Genomic DNA, 27,097 nt, shown 5'->3' with positions numbered 1-27,097 from the left:
ATCCGCCTCAAGGTCTATAACATCCGCAATGGATGTTTGGTCATCCGAAATACCCCCTTCACTCTCAGCGGGTGTGGTGGTGGGGGAAACTGGTTCCACCCGCGACATACCGTATGCGGCCCACCGCTTTACACAGCACTCCTTAAGGGTTTTAGGCCGAAAGAGTTTGCAGTCCGCACAACGCTTTTCGTCGTGCTCTAGGGGGGAGACAGGCGTTACACGTCCTGTGTTCGTCCTTCCAAGGATCTCTAACCCTACACTTAGGGCAGAATCTAAAAGGAGTCCTTTCCATAGCTAAAGGGAAGGATGACCAGACCAAAAGGGAAAAGAGGGGAAAGGAGGAAAGACATACCAACAATAGGGCCACCCCAACCCCTCTCTCCCTACTGTATAGGTCGGCAAGAAGGCCCGACCACGTGGAAAATACGGCTGCCGGATCTTAGGTGCCGAAATCCACAGCCGTAGACGAATCCCCCATAGACTTCGAAGATGTTCTTGTAGTTGGAGTGACTTAACGGGGAATAATCAACCATTTTTTTTATTATTAATTTGATACAGTTGGTAAACCAACTTTTCAAATAGATCTTCATAAATACAATATATACATATACACCAACTTAATACAACACATCAACAAACTGCAAAAATAATATCCATCAGAATTATCTTAAAATTCATAATAAACTAGTAATAGCATTTTTCATACACAATGGGAGAACATTGCTCTTACTATACACTTTCAAGTTCCAGGTAATAATATATCTAAAAATTGCACAATTGCAATCTGAACAGTTAATCTCGGATTGGAGAGCAACATGTTCCATATTTGATCATTGTCAACATGATTCTGTACAGTAAGTTTCTTTCCAAAGCATTTCACCCTTATGTCATCTAATGCAGTGCACTCGATTAATAGATGTTGTAGAGTTTCCCTCTGTTCCCTGATTAAGCAAAAACGACAATTTTGCTCTCTTGGTAATAATAGCCTTCTGCACAAGATGTCGCTCATTTCATACTGGTTCAGTCTGACCAACAATTTGGTGAGATAAACAATGTCTCTAGTAAGAGCTCTGCTATAGGGCGACCAGTTATCTGGGCAGAAAAAAACAATCTGAGGGACATCAGCGCGTGAGGGATTTTGGGTACACTACACGTCATGATAGGGATAGTGTTACGGACACGCCTATGTCGACGTCCCCTTTCGGTCCCCGAAAGACAAGATGCAATACTCTGCGGTTACCACTGGATGTCGGACCATATGCACAGCATGTGAATCTAAGCAGATTAACAAGCATCAGAACAGTAGTTATCCAAGATAAGGTATTAAACCTTAGCAGAAATCCAAAGGACTGCTCTGTGACACTGCACTGAGGGTGCTGGGTGTCACAATACTTCAAAATTATACCTACAGAGTTTGTCAGACTCCAAAACCAAAGGAAACGGTGTTAAAAAAAAATAATAGGATTAGAGAGTGGGAAAAAGGTGTCTCTAAAAATCAAAAGTCCTAAAGTCCAGCAAAAGAGCTGGGGGTCTCCAAGATAGAATAGAATTAACACATTTCTGAGAATTCTCCCAAACAGGTACAAGGCCCCATTCTTCTAAGGGATTGGGCAGCTTAAGCTAGGGTAATCACTTGTGAATTGGTTCCATTATATACTGCATTATTTTACTTTGCTCCCGTGTTGAAAACATCATCTTAATGCGTTTATGAACCTATGGTGAATGTATGTATGTTATTATCCAGTATTGCACAATGGGATCACCTGCTAGTTTAATTTTTCAGTGTGTGTAGAAGGCCTAGAATAAATAATTGTATTTTTAAAACATGCCTGTGAATTACTGTTTATTATATTGTGTGGACACATTGAGGACCCCTAACCCCACTCGCCTGAGAATAGCCTCGACTGCTCTCCACATTTACTTTGATAGTGTTTTGGCTAATCTCCGAGTTCCCTGTTCATTACAACTAGGATGGCCTCCTAAAATGTGTCCACCAGGCCAGATTCTACAAATCCATCCTAATGCTGCGTATTTTCTTCACGATCATTTAAGAAGAAAAAAAAGGTTGTGGATTGTTTACTAAGCAACATTTCATGTAGACATGCTATGGAATGTCTAGCAATAGGAAGAAAAAAAGAAAAAGTACAACATTTTTACTTTCATATAATCAGCTTACTTTTTCAGAACCAGTACAACCAAAAATGGAGAATAAATCATCTGTATCTGTGGGTGGTTATACGTGGCTTGGACTTTCAATACTGTGTATTGATGCCTTGGCAGCCAGTGACAAACCATCTGCTATCAAACAGAAAAAATGTAGCATTAGACTTCAAATTGGGATTCCAAAATAATATATAAAACCGACAACCTGGAGAGTGCAGCAACCATGCAAAGCCGTTTGTTAGTGACGCAAGTAATTTTGAGACAGAATCCCTACCTTATGCCCAAATTAATGCTTCCTTGTAATATATGGTTCTTGAGTTTTATGCAAGAATATTGCGTATGCTTGGTTTGCTGGCTTCATAAAAAAACAGAAAATTTAATTAATATCTTGTGCAAAACAAGCACAAAATAGTGGGCACCGCTGACCAGACTAGTTCAGGGGAGGGAATAGCCTGAGATTAGACAGTAATAACCAATAAAAGTAATACAGACATCTATCCAAATAATGTTTTGCAGAGCAAAGGCTTAAAGCAACTGATATTATAACAGGGCACAATTTGAGGCAAACCACTGACCTGTATGTTTCATCACAGAAGTTAAACTGCTGAGAATGGAGCTGATTTTTGCCAAGTCAACATTAGCCAGGTTTGGCAAAGAAACCGATGGCGAGGAGGACACAGTAGCAGCAGTGAATGCTCTTCCAGGAGTGATGGGAGCCGCTACAGATGAAGGTGGAGGAGCAGAGATGGGAGGAGTAGGTGTACTTGGAGCAGCAGGTGGAGTCACTATACATTCTGTAGGAGAAAGGGGTGGACTGTCTAAAGGAGGGCTTGGCGGAGGGCTCGGCGAAGGACTTGGGGGAGGGCTCGGGGGAGTGAGGCTCTGAGAACGGAGACTCTTTGGCAGTGGTGGCGTTGCAACAGAAATCGGTGGAGTCATATTCAGGAAAATGTCTGTTCTTGCAGGAGGCGACACGGAGACCACCTCTTTCACCTTCGCACCATCCTCCACTAGGGACATTGAAAAAGGTAGACAAGAAAACGCAATTTAAAATTAAATGAAAGCTAATTCATGTAGACTAGCAATGTTAAACAAAACATTTAACTGATTTTTAAAGTTTTACATTTAATCATATATCTCACAAAATAACTTGCATCTTAAACCAGAATACAATACAGTGCACTTTCACCATTCTACTATGATGAAAGGCAGATGTGGATGGTGTTGTAAAAAAAGAAGAATCTTCAGGCGGACTAGGATGAATGTCTTTCTATAAGAAAACAGTCAAAAAGAAAACTTTACATTAGTTTTGCACCTGATTTAGGGTGTCTATTAAGGTGTTAGAATAATGGGGTTGCACTCTGAAAGGTCCCTTATCTACTATGGACTTTCTGAAAGTGGGTAGTTCCATATGGCTATAACTGAATTGCAAAGAGATTCTTAAGAGTTGACCCTACTGGTCCCCAGGAAGACAACCACCAGTGATTGTGGCCATGTCTCTTATTGGCACAAGAAATTTAGAACTTACTCACAGGGATAACTGGCAGGCCAGAACTCAGTGGGCTATAATAAACATGCCTTGTTGTAACAAAGGATCAAATCAACATGATTCTGTCCTCACAGGGGATGCAAATTGGATTATATATGAAATGTACAAAGGTAAGGGGAACAACACTGGTTGTTTTTAAATGTGAACTGAGAGGTCGAGCCACCAGCTAGTCTTAATCTTGTTGAATTTCCCCAAAAGGAGCCGAGGAATTTATGGATGGCCAAGTTAGTTATTTGCAGGCCACTTCTATACTACTGAGTTTTTGACCGTGCTGGGTGCCCCTATTCACACACTGCTGTGCAGCCAGATTTGTATCCAAATGGAAAGTTAACCTTCACTTCCCAAACACGTGTTAAATGTAGAATGTGCACACCTCCATGTTACCAGGAATCTCATAGCTGTTTTACGGGTTTGGGAGTTACATGGCAAATAAGCAATATGCTATCTTTCCTTTGCTCTGCTAAAAGTAAGGTGTAGTTGACCAAACAAGGTCAGTGCTTAGGCAGAAGGTGGGCAACACAGGAAAAGATAACCATGTTTAAACAGTTATGAGGAAAACGCATGATTAATTCAACAAGGTAAGAAAGGTGTAACGATTATAGGCAAATAGTTTTGGTTCAGTAAGTCTTTATGATCATTATTGGTCTTGAGCGTAATTGTCAGGGATAACTGCAAATCAAACCTGGCAAATTCTTTAAAATCCTACTAGACCCGCAGGGTGGGTTCCTTATTTTACATACTCGCCCAACAGAAATGCACCCAACCCATGGTAACGGGAGACATTTATCAATGCTTCTTGTAAAATAATAAAGTTACTCACTGTAGTGACTACCTTACTCCTAAGTCCATAGTCCCCTTTCCTCCATACTTCTTTTCCTCCGTCCTGTGGGACGGGACCAGAGCACTTTGTAAAAAGCATCACATTTTTCCAAAATGTGTTCTTCCTCTCTTTTAAGCGGGGTACTGCACGCGACCGTAACACAGCCCTCCTTAGCTCCACCCAGCGCATCGCCCATCAGTCCTTTTCTATTGCCAGGTCCGAGACCTTTAAGCAATAACAGAGAAACCTTAGAGGGGACAGCTGGCAGGCGTATGGAGGAACGGGGACTATGGACTAGGAGTAAGGTAGTCACTACGGTGAGTAACTTTATTATACTCCTACGTCCCGTCCCCTTTCCTCCATACTTATCGGAGATTCCCAAGCACTCCTCACAGGAATTATGGGTGGATGGAAACTCCTTATTGAAACAGGTTTTCAGGTTTAATCACAGCTTGACTGAACTGAGCATCAGCTCTGGAGCTCAGGTCTAGACAGTAATGCCTACAAAAAGCCGATGGGGAGGCCCAAGTAGCCGCTTTCGCAAATGGTCTCCCAGGGAACATACTTTTGAAAGGCAATGGCAGCCGCCTTGCCCCGCACAAGAGCATGAATCCCTCTTGGAGGTTGAAGACCCTGAACAGTGTAAGCCTCTGCAATACAGGCAGCAAACCATCTGGAGATGGTCGCTTTCGAGGCCGGCCTAACTTGCGGATTACCGAAAGTCACCAATAGCTGAGAAGAGTTCCTAAGCTCAAAAGTTCTGTCCACAACTTAAGAGCTCTTCTAACGTCCAGGAAATGAAAAACCCTTTCAGCCTGTGGGGCTGGGTTTGGGAAGAAGACCGGCAAGGAGATTTACTGATTCAGATAAAAATCAGAGACCACTTTTGGAAGGAAGGATTTGTCCTCAGGACAACCTTGTCCTTATGAAAAACCAGGAAGGGATGCTCCACGGACAAGGCCTGGAGCTCACTCACACGCCTTGCTGAAGTCACAGCAACGAAGGACACTTTCCGCAAAAGGTACTTAAGGTCGACCGTAGCCAGGGGCTCAAAAGGCTTATGGCACAAGGCCGTAAGGACCACATTCAGATCGCACGTTGGATGCGGTTTGCGAACAAGAGGGTAAAGGTGCATGAGGCCTGCAAAGGGTCTTTTAATGACTGGATTTGACAACGAAAAAGAGCACTGATCTGTGGAGAGATGAGCGGCAATAGCCGACAGATAAGTCTTGCATGACAAAGACATGAATGCCAGTCTCTGCCAGATGTGAGACAAAGGACAGAACAGCGCTAATAGTAGCCTCCCTGGGGTCCAGCTGCCTAGCCAAACACTAGTGTTAGAACCATAGCCATTTAATTTACTTTTCTACTGAGATCTCGTCGAGGGTTTCCTGGCCGCCTGAATAATGCGCATGTTATTTGCAGACAAATTGAGGTGCTCTAAGGATCTGAACTCAGGCACCAGGCCGCCAAGTTGAACGATTGTGGGGAGGGGTGCCACAACTACCGATTGCGCTGGTGAAGCAAGTTGGGAACCATCGGAAGCCTGATCAGCGCACACACCAACAGATGCTGAAGCTCTGAAAACCAAAACCTGGCCAGCCACCACGGTGCTATGAACAGAAGATAACAATTCACTGTGCCCCTCAGCTTGCAAAGCGCCTGATGAATCAGCGGCAGAGGCGGAGAAGCGTAGGCCCTCATGTTGTGCCAGGAAATTTCGAGAGCATGTACCAGAGAGGAGGCTCCCAGTCCCTTTCTGGAGGCATACAGGGGAAGCGTCCCGTTTGTCGACGTCACAAAGCGGTCCACTTCTGGAGTGCCCCAACAACAGAAAATCTGTAAGAGGACCTCAGTGTTCAGTTCCCACTCGTAGCTGACCATTGTTCGTCGGCTGAGAGCATCTGCAGTAACATTCAGCTGGCCCGGGATGTGTACTGCCACCAGCCAGATACCATGCTGAACAGCCCATTCCCAAATCTGAATGACAAGATCCACAAGAGGAGGGGACTTTGTACCCCCCCTGCTTGTTGATATAAAACATGGACACCACATTGTCCGTGTGGACACGGACCACTTTGTTGACAATGACAGGCTTGAACGCTTTCAGCGCCAGGAATATCGCCAGGTGATTTATATGAAGCTGTCCGTCCTGCAGCGACCAGAGATCGGAAACCGGAACAAGATGCAACGTTGCACCCCAACCCAGAAGGGAGGAATCCGTTGTGACTTAATAGTGGGCAGGGGTCTTGAAAAGCAGCGCCCGCCGACAGATTGCTGAAAGAAAACCACCACAGGAGGTCTATCCTCATGAAGGATGGAACCAAAATCATTTTGGAGTCTGGATACACTGCTTGGCGCCAGGAGCTCTGAAGAGCCATCGGCGTCGTCCTCATCTTGAGACGAGCAAGAGGAAGAGCCAGTACACCCGAGTCCATGAGGCCCAGAAGCCTCTGGAACCACCAGGCTGACATGCTCTTCGACCGCATCAACACCTGACACGTGGTCAACAGATCCGCCATTCTGTCCCCGGTCAGGTATACTCTGCAGTCGATCGTGTTCCAACGAAAGCCCAGGAAAATTAAGTCCTGAGAGACCGTCGTGGAGGATTTCCACCAGTTCACCGACAGCCCAAGGTGGAACAGGAGCTGGAGGAGAGACTGAAGGTTGTTCGAGGCTGACAGCGGACAAGGACTGCGTAGCAGCCAATCGTCCAAATACGGATACACATGGATTACCCTGTAGCCGAAGATAAGCTGCAATGACTGACATCTTCGTAAAGACACGTGGTGCCAAGCTGAGGCCAAACGGGAGCACCCGAAACTGGAAATGCTCCTCCCCCATGGAGAACTAGGTATTTCTGCTGCGGACTCCAAATAAGGATATGCATATAAGCATCCTCAAGGTCCACCACACTGAGCCAGTCGCCCTTCTGCAAAGAGGACTTTATCTGAAAGGGGCGTGATCATGTTGAATTTCTCTTGGGGAAGAGAGAGATTGAACTGGGAAAGGTCTAGGATGGTGCGCAGGCCAGCATCGTTTGGTTTGGGCACCGTGAACAGAGAGTAGGAGCCCCCCCCCCTCGCTCCCTTAGGCGAAGTTCCACTGCCGAGATCCAGAAGCTTCTGGACCTCGGCTCTGAGGGAGGGCGTCCCCGACTGCTGGAAGTGAGGATTGAAGGGTGGGGAAGGGGCAATGCGGAAGCCTGCCCGAGCAACTGACAAGACCCACCGGTCCTTGGTAATTGTCTGCTACACCTCTCAGTGAGACGCAATGCGCCCTCCCACCAGGGTCTTGTGCAAGTGCAGAAAACCCTAATTTTGCTGGTTTCTTGGTGGCTGGACCACCATATCCTGAGAAGGCCGAGGATCGAGAGAAAAACCGGCCTCGTTGCCGACGCCAACGGGAGTTTCCTGGTGGAGTATCGACTCTACGAGTCTTCCGATTCAGAAACCCCCGTAAACCAGAGGAAGGCCGAGGCTGCGAAGATGTCTGCTGTGCCCTGAAAGGCGGTTTCACCAAAACGGACAGGAACTTGGCGGTCTGAGTGCTGGTCTTGGTCAGTTCAACGTCTGTCGACGAATGAAAAAGCTCTTTGCCGTCAAAAGGCAGGTCCAGAACATTATCCTGCACCTCTTTGGAAAGCTTTGTGGCATGAAGCCAAGCTTGACGGGAGGTGTCCATGCCAAGCATGAGGCCCCGGGCCATGGTGTCGACATGATGCGTCGCAGCCTAAAGCATATCCTGCGCCAGGACCCTGGCATCTGACAAACCTGCTTTAAAAATCGTGTAGTTTATCCGCGGGGATGAATTCCTTGAACTCCGACAGACCTTTCCACATTTTCATATTCGCCCCCGGTAACGCAAGCTCCGCGTTCACTTGATGCAACTGCAGGGCTGAATTAGCAAAGATCTTCCTCCCCAAAGAGTCAAGAAGCTTGTCCTCTTTGGCCAGAACCTGGGCTGCCGCTTTAGAGGACGCTGAAGCGGTCTGGATTGTAACGTGGCAGCCGCCACCGCCGTGGCGGAAGGGGGCGGACAAGACGCTAAGGCTACCTCTTCCGAAGAATGAAGCCTATAACGAGCGTCAATCTTTTTGTTAACAATCAGTCTAGAGTGTGGTTTCTCCCAGACCTTACAGACCTCGGCCAAAACGTCCTTCTGGAAAAACAAGCCGGTAAGCTGAAGAGGTGAACGCCCCAGCAAGCACCCCTTCCTGTGGAGCGAGTGCCTCGGGTACTGGAACATCCAGAAGATGCATCATGTCCAGCACCCAGTCGTGGAAGGCTCGAACAGAGCGGGCTGATCCTCTCTGTCCTGATCCCCCTCTGTGTCATCCGACGCATCCGGGTCAAGCTGCGTTGCATCTGGCCCTGCTGAAGATTTGTCCACTGGAGGCAAGGGAGGAAGAACTGGAGGCGGGCCGGCCGGTAGAGGCAGAGCTGCCGAAACCACCGGTGCCGCGGCTGGAACCGATGGCACAGGAGCCACTGGAGGGCAGATTTCCCTAAACAAACCTCAGAAATACTCTGTCATGGGGTAGAAGTGCATAAGCCTTTGACATTTTCTGAAAAAGGCGTCCTCTGCCGACTGTTTATGCGTAGCAGGAGGGGGCCTCTCGTGAGCAGAGTAGCTCCAGGGGTGTAAGGGAGAGGGCTGCCAAGAAGGTCCTTCTACACTCGAATCAACATAGAAGGGCACAGATGCCGCAGGGAGCGAGACTGCGCTAAAGGCACCCGAGCGTTCCAGTCATACACTAGACGAAAAGGATGCGCACAATGAAAATGATGTTCACCTGAAAAACCGCTCCCAGCACCTAAAGCCGATGGCGTAGGTGTAAGGGAGGAATCCAAAATGGCCACTGTAGTCTAGGCGGGAACGGCCGCCATTTTGTCAGCTCCCGAGGAGAACTGCGACACATGTGGGAGTGAGGCAGGGATCGCCACAGGCAGGTCAGGGTCTTCATTTTAGCCTTGACACAAGGAACCTCGGCAGAGCCGGTACTGTGTAGCCTAGGATGTTTGAGACATGCTATCAGCCAAATTAGCCTCCAAGGGAGGGATCTGCCCTCGCCCACGCCGGTAACAGAGGAATTATGGTCAGAGACCTCACTCTGTGCCCCCTCGACAGAACTGGTGTCACTACCAGAGCAGGACGATGAAGAGTACACCTCACCGACATGACCTTTACAGGTCGCTCGGAACTGTCGGTCACCTTAGCCTCAAACAGAAGAACTTCGGTACAGAGTCTGGTAAAAGCTCCCTCACAAGGGGCCTCGAACCTTAGTTCGTTACAGACAACCTCAACAGAGCCCTCAGGGCGTACCACAGTGTCTGTATGAGAAGCTCCAGACAAGGAGACCTCGAAGCAAGCTCCGGTACCCACCGACTGGGCCTACAAACAGCCCCCACAGGAGGGGCCTCAGATTGTAATCCGGTGTCGACAGGCCCCTTACGGAGACCCTCGGAGATAACTCCGGTACACTTTTTAGGCCTATAAGGCACCTCAGGGGAAACCCTGCTAACAGAGCTTTTGAAGATCCTCCCGGACCAGAAAGGAGTCCCCCGGCCAGGGTGCTCTAAAAACGAAAGAACTTACTGGCCATCTCTTCTTCTCGTCGAAGCTGCGGAGGAGGAGCGCGCTGAAACACCTCCTCCCACTGCTCCAGAGGACGTTGAAGCGCCCAGACCGAAAGGGAATCACAGTAGAAGCACGAGTCCCAACAGTGTCCCGGACCCAAACACTCTAAACAAAGAGGATGGGGATCTGCCCTAGCAAAGCATTGTTCACAGGAGAAACAATGGGGGAAATCTAACTGAAACAGCATAGACGGACTACAACGCGACCACTAAGCCAGAGCGAAGAGAGAGAAGTACACTGGAAGGAAAAATCTCGCAAAGATGCAAGTGCGTCCAGTCCCGATAGTGCAGAGAAAAGGACTGATGGGGATGCACTGGGCGGAGCTAAGCAGGGAAGGGTTACGGCCGCGTGCGGTACCCCGCATAAAAAGAGGGGAAGGACACATTTTTGAAAAATGTGATGCTTTTTTTACAAAGTGCTCCGGTCCCGTCCCACAGGACGGAGAAATGTCACAAGTATGGAGGAAAGGGGACGGGACGTAGGAGTATGGTGCATGTCACCATAAGCACATTTAAACACTTGGTGTAATCCTGCCAGCCAAAGGACAGCCATGCACAATGAAACAGTTGTCATTTACAGCAAACAAAGTTGACTTGCAGTAAATGTCAAATCAAATTTTAAAACACCCCCATACGCTGCAGAAAGTTAAAGTACCATGCAAATTGTACTCCTGCTTCATAAAACCTCACCAATGCGAGTGGGTTAGTAAATAGAGAGCCCTACAATTGTCCAGTCAACAGGGTCACTGTGCGTTAGGAAAGATTTTCTTTTTGCTGCTTTCCTCCCACAGACTATGGGACACATTTGTTTTGCTTAGTGTTGAACCCAGTCTTGACTTTTTAGAGGTAAGGACAGCCTTCTGGCTTTACTTCCCATACCTATTTGCTCATTCTTATGGGGAAACTGATGAGTCCCGAAGACTATCAATACTGAGAGACAAAGGGCCTACTTCACAAAACGTTTTCCAATGGGATTGCTGCATTATAAAACGCTTCTGTGAATCAGGCCCAAAGTCCTGTTGTGAATTTCCTGTATTTTTACAATTGCATACATCACCATAGAGTGAAGTGCAGTTAGAATACTTTGTATCCTGTATTTCTTTACATTGAATGGCTTTTTAGTTACGTTGTCAATGTGCCAAAGACAAACTAGTGGCAGCAGTGATATTGTTAACCTTTTTTAAACTTTTTACTCATGCACTTTAACATTTACTGTGAATGGCTAAAGGTGGTTGTTAGGGAGCTGTTAGGTAAGATGTTCATAGCAATGCAAAATCTTCCTGACCTGCGTCAACCCCAGAACTTTTTGCTTTACTGGTGGATTATTTTTCACTATACCTCAGTGAGTGGGAACCTTTTTCGCATAATCTTTAACTCATTTCTGGGTGTCATTTTTTTCCATACAACTTTGACATTTTCAAAGAACAATGAACAAAGAACAAAGTACCCTTCCTCTTTGAGCCCCCCACCGCTTAGTCCAGCCATGATCTTTACCACCCCCTTTTCACAAGCCTGAGTACTGAGTCGTCCTCTTCGGCTTGGCCCACAAATGAGTGTTGAGGTCCCATCTCTTTAGGAACCGTGTATTCAGGCCCGTCAAGGAGTGCGTCAAAATCAGTTTACATTAGTCACAAAAGTCTCATTCGCCTCCGGCACCTGGCTCCCCTGGCTCCTTGCTCTAAGAAACTCAGCACTAGATTCACAATCAGCCAAAAATCCTCGATGGTCACCTTGTATCGAATAAGTGACCCATTCGAGTGCTGCGAAGGTGCCACAATTTCCCACCCGTTTGTGCTCTGTAGGCAGATCCTTTCATTTCCATTTTTCTGCCACCATCAAAGCCCTTGCCATAATTAGGATCGCATATACTTTGCGCTGTGCTGGTTAGCTAAGAACTGGTGCAGTCACACTGTGTGAGACTACACACAACGTATCTGCTTGGTATTAGGTAAGCCACCTTTTGGTATATATCTGTACTACACAAGTTGGTAGCGTGACTGAGCAGCCAGGCCTACCCCAAGAGCGGCAAATGTGAGCTGTAGAGCTGTACAAATGAAATTTGTCAATGTAAGTAACCAACACTTTTCACTCAAGGTTTCAGTTATAAATGTTTATTTATTCAACATCAGTTTTAAATAAGCATGTCCCTCTCAGTCCTGCAGTCTTCCTACTGTGACTACTACTGTAGTGGCGCCTTTTTCTACAAAGACTACTTTTTGGAGCGGAGAGGAGTGGTGTGAGAGTGGGCAGTCTGTGGCAGTCTAATGGCAGCTGGGGCGGACGGCAGCGAACCCCTGGACTCCCAACTTGATACATCTTGCTTTGATGAGGAGCCACACAGGCTGAAAAGCTCTCGCTCTGACAACATCCCTTTAAACTCTTCCACAGTGACACCTCCCACAAACAAGCCCCCTATACCCCAAGTTGGCATCTTAGCCATCGCAGGCTCCCTAAAGCGGCCGGGAGGCACGTTACAGAATCTTCCGTCAAAAAGATTTGCTAAACAAACATTGCAGCCGCATACCCAAAAACAAAAACTGCCAACGGGCTGGTTTCAGCCCAAGTCTGGACTTACCTTGCCATCTGACGCTGCTTGCACCACGGACCAGATGGCGGGGGGCCCTAGAGAGACGCCGGAATGCGCGAGGCACCAGGAGAACGTGGACCTGTGGCATCCTTGCCCTTGCCCCTCCTCGTGGAAGGCATGGAGGAGCCGTCCCTCGAAGGGGGGGGCACCCATGCCAGGGGCTCGGGGGCCCTGTGGGCCGGCAACACCAGCACTCAAGCCTCTGCCTTGGAAGGGCGAGAGTCGGTAGAGGAGCTGACCCGGACCAAAGCTACCAGCCATCAGATCCCCGACATGCAAACCAGCGACTCTGGGGAGGCTACGACCTTAAACTTCCTGGAAACTGGTGCAGCTGCCCCACAGCGCCATCTGGCAGCCGCTGAAGTTAATGCAACGGCACTTGTTATTACAAGTGCACAGATTCATGATCCACCAGCAGCCACACCTGCCACACAGCAGGGCCAGCCTGCTTCGACCGCACATACTGGCTCAAGCGAAGCGCCAGTTCCAGAGGAGGGCCCCAAGAACCAAGCTCGGCCACACTGCCATATTCCAGCCACTTATGAGTCTTCATCAACTTCAGGAGGACCTAGAAGTTCTCCATACTTCGAATGAAGAATGGAGAAATGAAAGAGCGAGCCAGGCAAGGCCCTCCAACTCGCCACACGCATGGCATTCCTTTCCACCCGATTACTAAAATATGTGATCTCCCGATGGCCAACAAGAGATCATCTAATAAAAAGGGCCCCTCGCAAACCCATCTACAAGCACATGCGAGAAAACTCCTTGAAACATCTCTTTCAAAGGCAAGCTAAAAGAAAACAAAATGCGCTAGGTGAAATTTCAGACGCTGACCTATTGGAAGCACTTCTCGAACCCTTGTTCACTCCTCAATACCTCATGCAAAGAGTGTACCTAGCACTTCGGATCAAGTCCCTCCACCAATGGCAAAAGAGCAAGGAAGAGAAGCTACTAACCCTCATGCCAGCGGTTTTACTACCCATCGCTGGGACACAGGGGGGCCGGGTCCAGCTAACTCCTCCACTGTCAAAACTGGCCTCACAACCAGAGTGCTCTCTTGCAGACTCACCGTCCCATCATACTGACCAAGCCAGCCGATATCCATCTGGAAGCCCGGTACCTCAAGCACAGACTGGCCCCATAGGTCTGTCAACAATACCTACTGGTCACACAAAAGCAACTTTCGACCTCAGGGCACCTCAACCTCACCGACTCAAAATCATAACCAGAGGAAGATTGATAATCTCCCCATCTGTACTATGGCTCATGCTTCTAGTTTCATCCAAGGGCCAACTAAAAGGAAGGAGAAAGACCGAGAAGCTCTTGTGGGAACACCTCCCTTGTCTGCTGTACCTCATCACAATTCCCAACAAATTCCTTGCCCGCCAACATCACCACCAAGATTCTCTGCCAACAGAAGATTAAGCGACTCATCTTATAACAACCCGAGGGACACTCCTTCCAAGAAAATCGACATCATGTCCATCATGTCTTCCGTGACTATTGCATTATCACCATTTTGCAAGTTATATGAGACGATCAACAACTTTAAACGATCGTACATCCATCTGTGCGATGATGAACTCAAAACTCATTTATTTGGAAGGCTACATCAATGCCCTGGAGAGATGGAGAAACGATCCAGGCACCATGCCCCACACGTGCCGACCTGATTCCTCAGAGATCTCCAGTGACATCAGGAAAACCATGAATCAAGGAACAACGGTGGACTCAAGCTCTCAAACAGAAGCACAAGAAATGCTCTGGTCGGAGGCCGCCCAGACGGATTGCGGAACAAGACTAAAACCCTCCTCCAATCCCTCTGCGGGCTATGCCAGTTCATCGTTAAGCAGACCTCACCCACCGTCTAACAATCCCAGGGATAACGACGTGTTGTGCTTGGACGATACACCCTCGCCTAAAGAAAACAAAGGAGCAAAGCTAACTCGGGAGAAATAAATAGCACACACGGCTCCGGTGGTGGCCAATAGCAACATCTTCACTACGGAAAGCAAGACTCAGGCCTCTTATCTACAGGTGCGCCTCAAAACTGCCCCTATGTTCAAGCCAATTGCACCTCCACAGAAACCCGAAAAATCATCTGAGGGTGCTCCTCAATACAAAAATCTAATACCTGGTGCGGAAGTCACAGATCCAAAAGAACCCTTAAGGCAGCAGAAACCATCTGAACTTAATCCCCATTCTCCCAAATCGATAAATGACTTTCTCAATCACAAGGAGCTGATGGATCTAAGCCAACATCTTGACGCCAGCGATGACCGTCAGCCAGAAGCGGTTGTCCTCCACTCACCTAGCGAGACGCCCTTCCTCCAAACTGTCACCCGAGATCTCTCAAGCTTCTGTTTGTTGAGCGACCGCTTCAAAGACTTGCGGAATAACCCAGGGTCTCAACCCATCAAGCATAACGAAGATCGCACACAACATGGCCCTCTGCCAGACCCATCAGCTCGACGGCCATTGACCAAATACACTTCGAGGGTCCACACGCAAAGACAAACAGAACTCTCGGACAAGGCTGCCAATAACACCCATATTCAGCACAGACAACCTCACCATGATAATTACGCACAATTGAGATCCTCTTATAAAACTCAACAGCAGAAGCCCTTTAACGAAGAGCATCATAAGCACAGGCTGAGCCCTTCCTTCTAATTGCGCCAACGCACAGGCAACCAAAAATACTTAGTGCTAATTAGACGCACAGTGATGAACTTGATTCATAGCATCTCAGCTTGAAGAGAAATTAAATCAGAAGACTTCAAAACAGTGGAACCATCCCACGAAGGGCAAAAGGCCTCCTGTTTTCTCTACACTACATCTGACGGAGTGGACACTCTGCTGGCAAAGGCAACGGATGTGATGTACAAACAAGGATTCGAACTAACACGTCTCAAACCAGACAGAAATGAGCACACAATCCTTAAGGACCGAGGCATTGAGTCTACGCAAACCGCCTCACAAAATCTTGAATTGCTGCCAAGAGAAGGGCCATACTCAGGATCCTCATCAGGCTATAGATCGGACGCAGCTCAGTCATCTTCCCAAAGGGAAGATTCAACACCCCCATTCAAAAAATCATCCAAAACCTATCAGGGTACCAGGGGAGGAAAAGAAGGTGGCCCCCTGCAGACCAGATCTTCAGTCCCAAACATGGTTGTGTCTCCCGAAAGCCCTTTCAACTCGCATTAACAAATAGCACTATCGCATGCCACCACTTTTAAAGATCCTCAGTTACTTTCCTTAGCCAGCTGGAATACAAGAGGGTTCCTTCACCTAACATCCCCAGGTGACATCAACCTAGGGGGATACAACATTTTATGTTTACAAGACCTGTGGCTGAAAGCAAAACCAACGCTTGACGGATTTGAAATTGCTTTCTCAGAGGCACTGACGGGGGGGAAAAAGGGCAGGCCGCCTTCGGGATTGATAATCGCAGTTCGGATGGGCAGCGGCTTACAAATAGTTAAGACCATCTTGAAGTCCCCATTCGTCCTAGCAGTCCTCATCTCATGGCTTCACAAAGAGGTTGGCGCAGAATCCTTTACGCACACATACCTGCTGGTTCTGACAATCTACTGGAACCCCAAGGCAATCCAAAGTGACTTACTGTTCGACCTAGTAACAAGCACGCTGGACTCTGTATAGTTAGAGCTGGGATCTTGTGAGGTCATTATTTGTGGAGACCTTAACATCAAATGCCCTATGTATCTTCCAGAATCTGCAGAGTCTTCACCTTACCAAGCTTGCCTATGGGGAAAGGAGTGGTCCATACTAATAACATCAAGACAACTTTACAATACAGCAACTACGCTACCCGATACTACCAATACACCAATGTGGAAGTGTGGCCTGGCTTACTCCACCATTGATTACATCTTCGCCTCGCAACTTCTTGCTCGGTGGACTGAATTCAGTGTTCAGACAACTCAAAGCGACCACAATCTTCTGCTTATAAAATGGTCATCAGTAAAACCACCGAACACCCACTACCTGGGAGCAGTCGAACCGGAATGCAAAGGAAACCGGGTAAGGGTCACCCGGGCGAATATCCGAGATATCACAGTCTTATGGAAGCAGTGGAAACTACCTCGAAGTGGACTATAGACCGCTCCTGGAACCCTACAGATCCATCATTACCAGTGCAAATGATTCCAACTCGGAACCTCTGTCATACACACACACACATTCGACGCCTTGCTGGCGGCGAAGCGCAACATGCTCCGCAGAGCCAAAAGAACTGCTGCACGATACAACATGGCTACCAACAGAACCTATGCAAACGAGGCAACAATATCTTACAAAGACTGGTTAAGATCATATCGGCTTGCTCTCTACCAAAAAGATTCCGAGGCCATGTTGGAGCAAATCAAGAACAGCCACTCTAGAGACTTCTGGAAGCTGATCAACTCACAGAGCAAAGCCACAGAGTCAACGCTGTCAAACAGTATTCCGGAGTCAACATGGATACATGTTTATTCAACACTGTTTAGCTCCACAGACGCGCTTCCTCTAGCTGCTCCGCCACCAGCATCTGTTACCTGGGTCGACCTCCATGAGAAAACGGACATATTACATTCAATAACCAAGCTGAAGAATTCAAGGGCACCAGGGCCTGACGGTCTCTCCAACGCAAACTTAAAATCTGCTCCAGAAGACTGGGCAAACCTACCAAGTTTGATCTTCAAAAGATGGTCGACACACAGCAGGATCCCACCCACTTGGACCGCTGCAGTGATCATTCCGATATTCAAAAAAGGAAGAAAAGACGACCCAAGGAATTCGCCCGGTCGTTCTACTTGATGTCAGAGAGAAGGTTTATGGGTCCTTACTCCTGGAACACTTCAATTCATGGGCAAAAAAATCACCCTGCAACGACCCTTAACAATCCGGGTTTAAAAAGGGAATAGGAACCAGCATCAATATCTTCCTATTGAGCATACTAAAATCAAAAGTCCTGGTAGGCAATCAGAAACTATACCTGGCATTCATAGACCTTACCCAGGCTTTTGACTTAGTTAACAGAAGAAAACTTTGGGAAAAATTAAGCGACTGGAATTGTCCACCGGAGATTCTGGGCCCGCTACAAGCCTTACATGCCTCCACCACCGTCCAGGTTCGGCTCAACTCAAGGGGGCTGCTTTCCGCAGTGATACCAACCTCCCGAGGGGTCAAACAGGGCTGCCCTCTCGCCCCGGCCCTATTCCTGGCATATTTTGGGGACTATAAGGAAACAAATGCTGTGACACTATCTTTTCCCCCAGTAATGGGCAACATAAAAGTTCCAAGACTCCTGTACGCGGATGATCTCATACAACTTGACCAGACCCCAATTGATTTATAATGCCAGCTCGCCTCCTTAACTAAATACAATTAAGACAACGATCTGGAAGTTAACAAAAAACGAAGATCATGGTCTTTGAAAAAAGGAGTAGAAAAGATGCAATTCCTCATGGTTCTTGGCTGGAGAAAAAGTGGAACCAGTCTCAGAATTCAAATATCTCGGGGTGCTGATCGACTCTAAAAGCAAAGATTTAGCAATGCAATTACATCTCCACGCTAAAATGAGAAATCTTCTCACAGGCCAAAGTCTTAGACAGGAAATATGGCCGTTTCTCTCTGATGCCCCTACTCAAATTCTGTCAGGGGAATTGATTCCAACAATCACCTATGGAACTTATGGCCCAGACTGGGGAGCCTTTTCTGGCGTTCAGTCCTGAACCTTCCGACTTCTACACCTTTAGCAATGATCAGACGGGAACTCTCACTCTCGTCCTTGGTGTCAATAGTAATGAGAGCTTCTATTATGCCATACCGGAAGATCAAGGACCCACCCTTTACTATGATTTTCTCCATGGTACAAGAGCAGATCAACACAGGCAAATGTAAATTGCTGACCACCTTGGAAACTAAATGCAAACTACATCTATAAGTCTGAGGCAGCTCCACTGAAGAACTGGAGTGTAATCCGACAAAACCAAAAACGCTTAGATGAAATGGACTGGATAAATACGTTAGAGAAGGCAGCTGTTTATAAATTGACCCAGCATCTGCCCCCAACGGCCAGAAAATTGAACCAAGTCCAACCATTTCTCATAAGGCACCCGAACAGAAAAACACTATCGACACTTCTTCGCGCGTGGCTGAATCTATTGCCCACAAATGAGATCCTGCACATAAGATGCCTCTCCGCGACTAACAGCTGCCGCCTTTGCAAATCTAAAACCATCGAAACGCTCTGGCATCTTCTCCTATCATGTCCAGGGACTTTTCCATACAGTACTCCCTACTTGCTTCATCACTTGGAGAAAGCCTACCCGACAGATGAAGCTCTCTGGTGGGAACTACTAATAGGGGGCCTCGACCTTCATGGACGATAGCAGCTACCAGAATTTAGAGTCTGCATAAACTTTTTCGAAGGGGCTGTTCTTTCTCTCTTCCGATTATCGTGCTGAAACTACTTAATTTTCCACTTTTCTTCTTCTTGCTTTTTATGTTCGCTTCGTTTTAGTTTCATCATCTCCATTTGCTTCTGCTTCTATGTCTATCTTGTAAAAATCACTTTGGTGCTTAAAACTCGTAATAAAAGAAAAAATAAGCATTCTTTAAAAAGGCAATTCTTTGTAAAGGTTCAAGTAAACTTTGGAAATACTTTACAGAATCGATAAAGCTGGTGACTATTCATTGGATATGCGCAATACACTTGCCCTACACCCTGAAGTGACCACAATTACAAGGATAGTATTTGCATTTATGTATCACACCAATATACTTTGCAGACTGGGTTGCACAAAGGAAGGGTTAAGGAAAATTAAAAGGTTGGAACAGTTTCTTAAAAAGGTGAGGACAAATGAACCCTCCTATGAAGTCTCGGCAAAGCTTTCCCAGCAGTAACAGTATTCAACAAGCTACAACATTATGGAGGGAGAAGCAATACCAAAGTCAATGGATTTCGAAGAGTGCCTTTAGGGAGCCAGGACAGCCAAAGTCATTTGGACAAAGTAAATAGTTTTCATGCACTTCTTATATAAAAGTATTTCACAAAGTCCGATTGTTCAAAGGAAATCACTGAAGACACACCAGCTGTTAGGCCTGTGCAAAGGAGTTGAAATCAACTCAAAGTTAAGCAAGTTCAAATCTCAAGTGAGAGAGCAGGACCTAAGGGAAGAAGCTAAGTACCCCCAAACCCAAACAGTGCCACTGGTTAGAAGAGCGGTCCAGCTGGATGGTGTCTTGATACAGCTATGCAGACCCTGGTTCCTGAGCCTCAGTCGTGGAGACAAGAGGCAGGACGTCTGGAGGGCTCCTGCGGCAGTACTCAGGATGGTCGTCGACAGCTATGGGCTCTCCTCGATTCAGCGGCACAGAACAAATCTCTGGTTGGACTTTCCTTGCTCCCTCGGTCATGGCACTCTGGTGAGGGGGCTTTGGATCACGATTTCCTGCTTCTGGAGGGTCCCCCTAGAAAGCTCCTGGAGCTTTTGGCCAGATTGGTTACCCTGGCAGACGTTCCACTTGTTTATGGGCACTCGATCCCTGGCATTGGGCTTCTGCATCAACCGAGAGGCACAGCAAGTCGGGGATTGCACCAAAGTGGAGTTCGTCTCGGGATTAGTTGGTCCCACTATCCCAAGGGAAGAAGTCTTCCCTTCCGGAGCATCTTGTCGATTCAAAAAAGGTGGTCAGCACAGCAGCAAGGCTTTACCGGTACTTCGAGGCCCATGAGGTTGCAGCGGGCTTCTCTTCGCGATTTCTGCTTCGGATGTTTCTTCCAGTGGTCAACTGACTAGTCCCAAAACCCTCGCCTTTTAAGCACATTTTCCCGTTCATGCCCAGCCTAGGCTGTCAACACAGCAGGGCGGCTTTTCTTTCAGGGCTGAAGCCTGCCAAAGGCGAAACACACAAAGGGCTCAAATCTGTTTCCATGCACAGAGTAAAAGCCAAGAAAGACCTCAAACAGAAAATGGCGAAAAAAGAAGACAGGGGCCATTTTGACAAAATGGTCACCCATGGTTGCTATACTGCAGCGGAGGGTTTAGCCTGCGGTAGAAAAGCACAATGGCAGTAAAAAGTAAACCACTGCCACCAACCATTTCAAGTAGGGAGGGTGATCAAAAATGTTACATGACAAAGTAGCATAAGGGGCTAATAGGTACCCCCCATCCCAGCACTCCTCATAAGATGGTGTGTGCTGGACCTACAAAAGGAAAAGATAAGTAAGATAACCTTACTATTCTTGGGAACGGTAGTTCACCCAAGATAAAGGTGTTTAAACCTTAAGAGAAATCCAAAGGACTTCTCAGTGACACTGCACTGAAGATGCTATGGTCACTATACAAAAATCAGATGCCTATGGAGTTTGTCCTACTCCAAAAACACTGAAAACAAAATCCAAATCAGGGAAAAACACACTAGAGCAGTGGTATTCAAACTGTGGGGCGTGCCCCTGCAGGGGGCCACAGCCACATTCCCTGGGGGGCCATGAGAGCCCAGCAAAAAATGTAAAAAAAATGCAAATAAAAACGAAAGTTTTTTTTCTTTTTTAGATTGGAAGAAATTGGCAGGGGCGGCTCACATGGTCGGGGTGAAGCATGAAACTATCTCAGGCACCAATGGAAAGTGGCCCGCGGTCGTAAATGAATATTCATTCCTTTAGTCACAGACTGTTTGAATAGTACCCAAGGGGGTGCTTTATGTTAGAATATAAGTAAATTGTGATATTTAAATAGTATTTATTCAGCAACAATGGTCAAAATTACTAACTGCATAGTGAAGTAACTCATCAAACTGTCCGACATTGGCCAGAAAAGTGGCCCATTTTGACTGGCCCACACTAGCAGTTAGCATTTTGGTGCAGCCATTGCCCTATAGGCCAGTCCGAGCCTGGCGGCTCATCCATAATGGCGTGGGCGCGCCCACGCAGTGGCCCCCTCACCCATTATGGAGTAGCTCATGAGCCAGCCCAGTGAAACAATGAGCACTCCCTCAGATGGTTTTTCCAGCTGAGGGAGTGCTCCTGGGCTGGCAGAACTGTCAAAGGGAAACACTATTTCCCTTTGACCGTTCGGTTCAGTTCCCCAGCTGCACATGCTCCCTGAGCCATGCAAGGCTGGGGCATTTTGCTTCGCCAGCATTGCATAGCTCATTGGAAATGCTGGCTGGGGCACTGCATGCCACGTATGTGCGAGGAGGAGCTCCTGCACCTCATCGCACAGACAGCGCAGCCTGGAGCAGTACGTTTCAGCACCCACACGCAGGCCAATGCAGAAGGTCTTCATTTTTTTAAATTTAAACGTGTATGGATGCGTGTATGCTTGTGTTATGTGTGAGTATATGGTAATGGATGCTCGTGTGAATGTTAGTGGTGTGTGGGCGTGCTTGTGTGTGTTTTGGTCCGTTCAGCTGACTTTGGCAAGTGATGCACGGGGGGGGGGGGGGGAGGGAGAGTTGGGTTGTACAACAAAAGGCATTTTAAAAATGACTAAATGTCTTTGTTACACAATCCCCCCCTATCCACCTGCCAAAATCAGCTCTCCTTCCGAGGCGCTGTGGAGCCCAGGGATTTTTTTTTTTTACTGGATTTCTATCATAGACGTCCGGTCAAAAATACCATGCCTCCCCCCTTGGCATCCCAGCACCTTGCATACACACAATCATGTTTGTGTTAGAGCCCAGGGGACAGGGATGGCATCTTTTTTACTGGACATCATGGATGTCCAGTAAAAAAATGTTATTCCTGCCCCATGGGCCCCCCAGCACCAATTGCAAACTGTTTGGCTATTTACCCATTTCTTTTTTAAGTATGCTCTACAATGCAACATTTTAATCTATTTAAAAAACAAAAAAAACACAGGGGGAACCCCCAAACCTCCCCTTGATTGGTTTGGACTCCCTCGCTGCACTCAGTCGCTATGGCATTTTTAGGGGAAATAGTTATGCCCCTCCACTTAAAAAATTTACCAGACGCCACTGGCGCTGGGACTGTGTTTGGAACAGGATGGGGGGAGCCCATAGACTCTGGTGGGAGTAGGATGGGCGGGAACCATGGGATAGTGGTAGGAGCAGGGTGGGGAGAGCCAGGGTGTGTGATGGGGTTGGGAGAGCCCAGGGACTGGGTAGGAGTGGGATGAGGGAGCCCAGCGACTTTGATGGGAGCAGGTGGGGGAGCCCAGGGACTATACTGGGTGTAGGGTGTGGTGACGGCGCCAATACATACAGTGCATTTGGGATTTTTGGGGGGGCCCGGCATGCCCAAATTTTGCTCAGGGAGCCCAGGCCAAAAAAGTTTTAAGACCACTGCACTAGAGTGATAAAAAGGTCCCACTCACTCAGGAGTTAAAATTTAAAAATACCAAGTCCAGCAAAAGAGCTGGTGGTCTCTAAGGTTGAAGGGAATTGGCACAGAAATGAAAATTCTCCCTAACAGTGTTCTCGTGGGCACCTCGTCCAGCATACTCCCTAGGCGCAGTATTGTTAACATTCCATTTCCCCCTCTCTTTACACCGAGTTTCTTCTACCGCCTCCTGCATTGTGCCCGTTAGGGAGAACTCAGAAATGTGCTAATTCCCTTCTACCTTAAGAAACCCCCCCAGCACTTTTGTTGGACTTTAGGACTTTTGATTGTTAGCCTTAAGAGAGTGAGACCTTTTCCCACTCTCATGCATTTTTGTTTAATTTGAACTCCGTATCTTGACTTTGGAGCCTGACAAACTCCATAGGCATCATCTTTTACATTGTGGCACACAGCAGTGGCACAGGGAAGTTTTTCAGATTTCCCAAAGGTTTAAGTACCTTCTCTTGGATAAACTACTGTTTCCAAAAGCAGTGAAGTGAAATTGACTTTACTTACATTTTTGTAACTTTGTAGACCCAGCACACACTATCTAACAATAGGGTGCTGGAGGGGTTACTTGGTATCCCCTTTGTCTAGGTTCTCATGTAACATTTTTATGTTACCCTTTTCTACAATAAATGGCTGGTGGCAGTGGTTAACTTTGTGCTACCAATGTGTGCTTTTACCACTGGCTGCATTTGCAGCTGCAGTATTGCACCCATGGGTTCCCATTTTGTCGAAATGGCCAAGGACCTTTTTTTTGCCATTTCTTGTTGGACAGGTCCTCCTTGAGAAAGTATCCGAAACTTCCATTGCTTAATCCCCTTGGTTACAGGAATGTAACCAAAAGGTGATTGGCCGGATGGATGTCCTTGGAGGATAGCTACCCTGCTGTGAGATTGACAGCTAGCTTGCAAATGAATGGGAGAAACTTGTATAAAAGGGGAGGTCTTTCACTTGGACGTCAGATTTGACCACTGAACGAAGGAATCTGAAGAAGAACTTGGAAGAGATGCCTGCTGCAACTCCTGGACTGTTGGTTTGCCGTGTGAAGCCCTGCTGCAACGCTGAAGCTCTGAATTCGCCTCGACTAGAGAAGCCCTGCAAAGGACGACTTCTCCCCTTGGGTTGGTGGGACCAATCAACCCCAAGACAAGCTCATCTGGAAATCCTCTCGGATGCGGGATGTACTACCATTGCTGCTTCAGGAACAGATTGTCAGGGAGAGGAACACCAGAATCGAGTGAGTCTGTCGGACCCGAGCTCCAGGAAGATCCTCCAGACTCCCAGGAATCAGGAATGACCAAGCCTGAGCCACCTCAACAGAGTGCTGGACCCCAGATGCAGAGTAAAGCCCATATTGGTATCTGATAACCGCGGTGGTGCTATTTGCGAGAGGTGCGAGAAGCTGAAACACCGAAGTGCCGCTGATCTGAAGTTTGCCCAGACATCCTCCCTCGTCCCCATGACTGAGGCTCAAGAACAACAGGATCTGCAGAGCTGTACAGTAACAGAAGCCAGCTGGAACCATTTCTTCTAACCAAAGGTCTATGTCTATGAGCTTGTAACGTGCCATAAACCCGCAGGCATCAGGGCGTGGAGAAAAACCAGTGGTGTTAAATTCACGGATAATAAGGCTTTCGGGATTCTTCGTGTCCTGGCAGAACTGAGAAAGTCATATGTGCTTTAAAACTATTGGAATAAGAACGTTGTCAGTGCTTTCCTGAAACTAGGATAGTTTCCATTCTGTCTCAGGCTGCAGGTAACCCATTCCAATAGTTCGCCGCCTTGAAAGGAAAAGATCTACCACGTCCCGGAGCCCGTTTGCCATCTGGTACGTTTAGGAGACCTGTGTTTGCTGATCTTCGGCATCTTTGGGCACATACAGTGATAAATGGTTTTTAAAATAGGACAGCGCCTCTCCAAAGAGGCATCTATGGACTAGTCATTGCCTTAAACTTAACTCTGTCCTCTATTCTGAGCCAGTGCAATTCCTTTCTTCCTTCTGATATGTGGTCTCTGTATTTCTTTTTCTTAATGATGCGAACTGCATCATTTTGCATCACTTGGCACCTTATTAACTCTCTCTTAGAGGCTCCCAACAGCAGGGCATATCCAGAATCTAAGCGAGACAACAGAATTGCTCTTGCGATGGTAGCTGTGTTTGTCTCATTTATAAAGGGTCTGATAGCTCTTAGAAGACGCAGGTACATATTTTTGCACAGATAATTAACCTGTGCTTCAGAGCCTACTGATGCTTCAACCATCATCCCCAGAGTTTTTACTTGGGGCACTACTATTATGATGGCTTCTTTGATAGGAAGGCTTTAAACTGGGTGTCAAGTTTGGATCTGGCCTGCCATGATCTGAAAACCATTAGTTCAGTCTTAGTATTGTTTAGACACATCCAGTGTCTTTGCATCCAAATATCAATGATGTTATAGATTTCCTCTATTTTTGCACTGTGGCATAGTCTCCTGTCAGTTCAAAAATAAGCTGCGTATCACTGGCGTAATTAGTAAAGAAAACACTGATGTTTTCCAGCAGGTTACAGAGGCTTCTCATGTATAGGTTAAAAAGCAACGGGGACTCCAAACAATATCGGGGCTGCTTCTGAAAATGTATCTCCCCAATGTATTCTCACCTTCCTGTCCTTCAGGAAGGAAGCTAGCCATGCCAGTGCTGTAGATGAACACCCAGCTATTTCATCCAGTGCTGATTGAAGTAACTGGTGGTCTACAAGGTAAAACGCTGCGCTGAGATCCAGCAGCACAAGTAACCCGCGTTTGGCTTTCTCCATCCATCTCCATCAGCATCAGCTCCATCATGTGAGTCTGTAAATCCAGCATGGCTGACTCTGTACTGTGAGCCGCCAGAAAACCCAATTGCTGTTCGTGTAGTGCATCAGATGCTTCCACATGTTTTTGTAGCTGGTTTGTAGTTATTTTGTCTAAGATTTTCAAAATAAAGTTTGAATTAGAGATGGGGCGTAGATTGCTAGGATCCTTTGGATCCAGACCTGCCTTCTTTACTAGAGTTATCGTAACATTCTTAATGGAGTTGGGAACTGATCCCTCAATAAACGATGCATTAACTATTCTAGTCAGGGTGGGTGCGAAAAGTTCTTTGTGGTCCAATATGATCTTGGTGGGAAGGATATTTTCCGCGCAAGAAGTTGGCTTCATTTTGGACATCACCAAGCATAGTTCTTCAGTAACAGCTGAGAAAATGAAAACTCTTTAAATGTGCGGTTTTCTTCCGGGGGTAGGGGAGGTTTCTGTGCTAGTAGAAGCTCTGGCTGTTATGATATTCCTATCTTTTAAGATTTTAGCAGCAAAGCCTTCTTGTACCCTGTCACAGTCTTCCTTGTATGGGATATATGGTGGTGAGAGCATCTTGGTTTTTTCCATATCCTTAAGTATTTCAAAAAGTCTACTGGTCGAGCTAGGGGCTGCCTCTATTTCTTTGTTGTAATAGTTACATTTTGCTTCTAACTGCCTTTCTGTATGCTTGGTCAGAGCGTTTCCAGTCCTCCCTGTTTTCCTGGGTTTGATTCCGCCGCCATATTCGTTCCTTGGCATGTTTTACTTGTTTGAGTTTGTTGGTATGCTCATTGTACCATTTACATTTATTGTTGTTTTTTTCTAACTAACTTACTTTTCAATGGAGCATTCTTGTCTACCATCGCCTGCATATGTTTAGTGTATTTCAGTAACATATGTTCGCAGTCATCGTCTGTAAAGGACTCGAGGATCTGCAGTAAGCATGGTTTCAGTTGCTCCGTCCCAATGTCCTTAATATTTCTGCTCCAAACTAACACGTGCGGGTTCTCTTGCTGTTTAGATGAGGGGGTTAGAAGTATCTCGAAAGTCACCACACTATGGTCAGACCAGATACAAGGCTCTGTCATTACCTGTGCTGATTGCAAATTATTGGTGCAAATCCAGTCCAACTGATTTCCCTGCGGGGTGGTGGGTTCATTGTTTAT

The 27,097-nt window shown here is 47.0% G+C and overlaps 1 protein-coding gene across 1 annotated transcript in view; it reads right to left on the bottom strand.

The window, feature by feature from the left end:
- The window catches only part of RPRD2 (regulation of nuclear pre-mRNA domain containing 2), a 708,220-nt gene that overhangs the window by 254,942 nt on the left and 426,181 nt on the right, over nt 1-27,097 (bottom strand). Inside the window, exon 9 of the mRNA XM_069649727.1 lies at nt 2,739-3,173. Coding sequence (XP_069505828.1) covers nt 2,739-3,173 — 435 coding nt within the window. The remainder of the gene's footprint in view (nt 1-2,738; nt 3,174-27,097) is intronic.

This window comes from Ambystoma mexicanum, chromosome 1p (genome assembly GCF_040938575.1).
Source record: "Ambystoma mexicanum isolate Mex_15411 chromosome 1p, UKY_AmexF1_1, whole genome shotgun sequence".
Taxonomy (NCBI): Eukaryota; Metazoa; Chordata; class Amphibia; order Caudata; family Ambystomatidae; genus Ambystoma; species Ambystoma mexicanum.
This window is presented reverse-complemented; position numbering and strand designations above follow the sequence as displayed.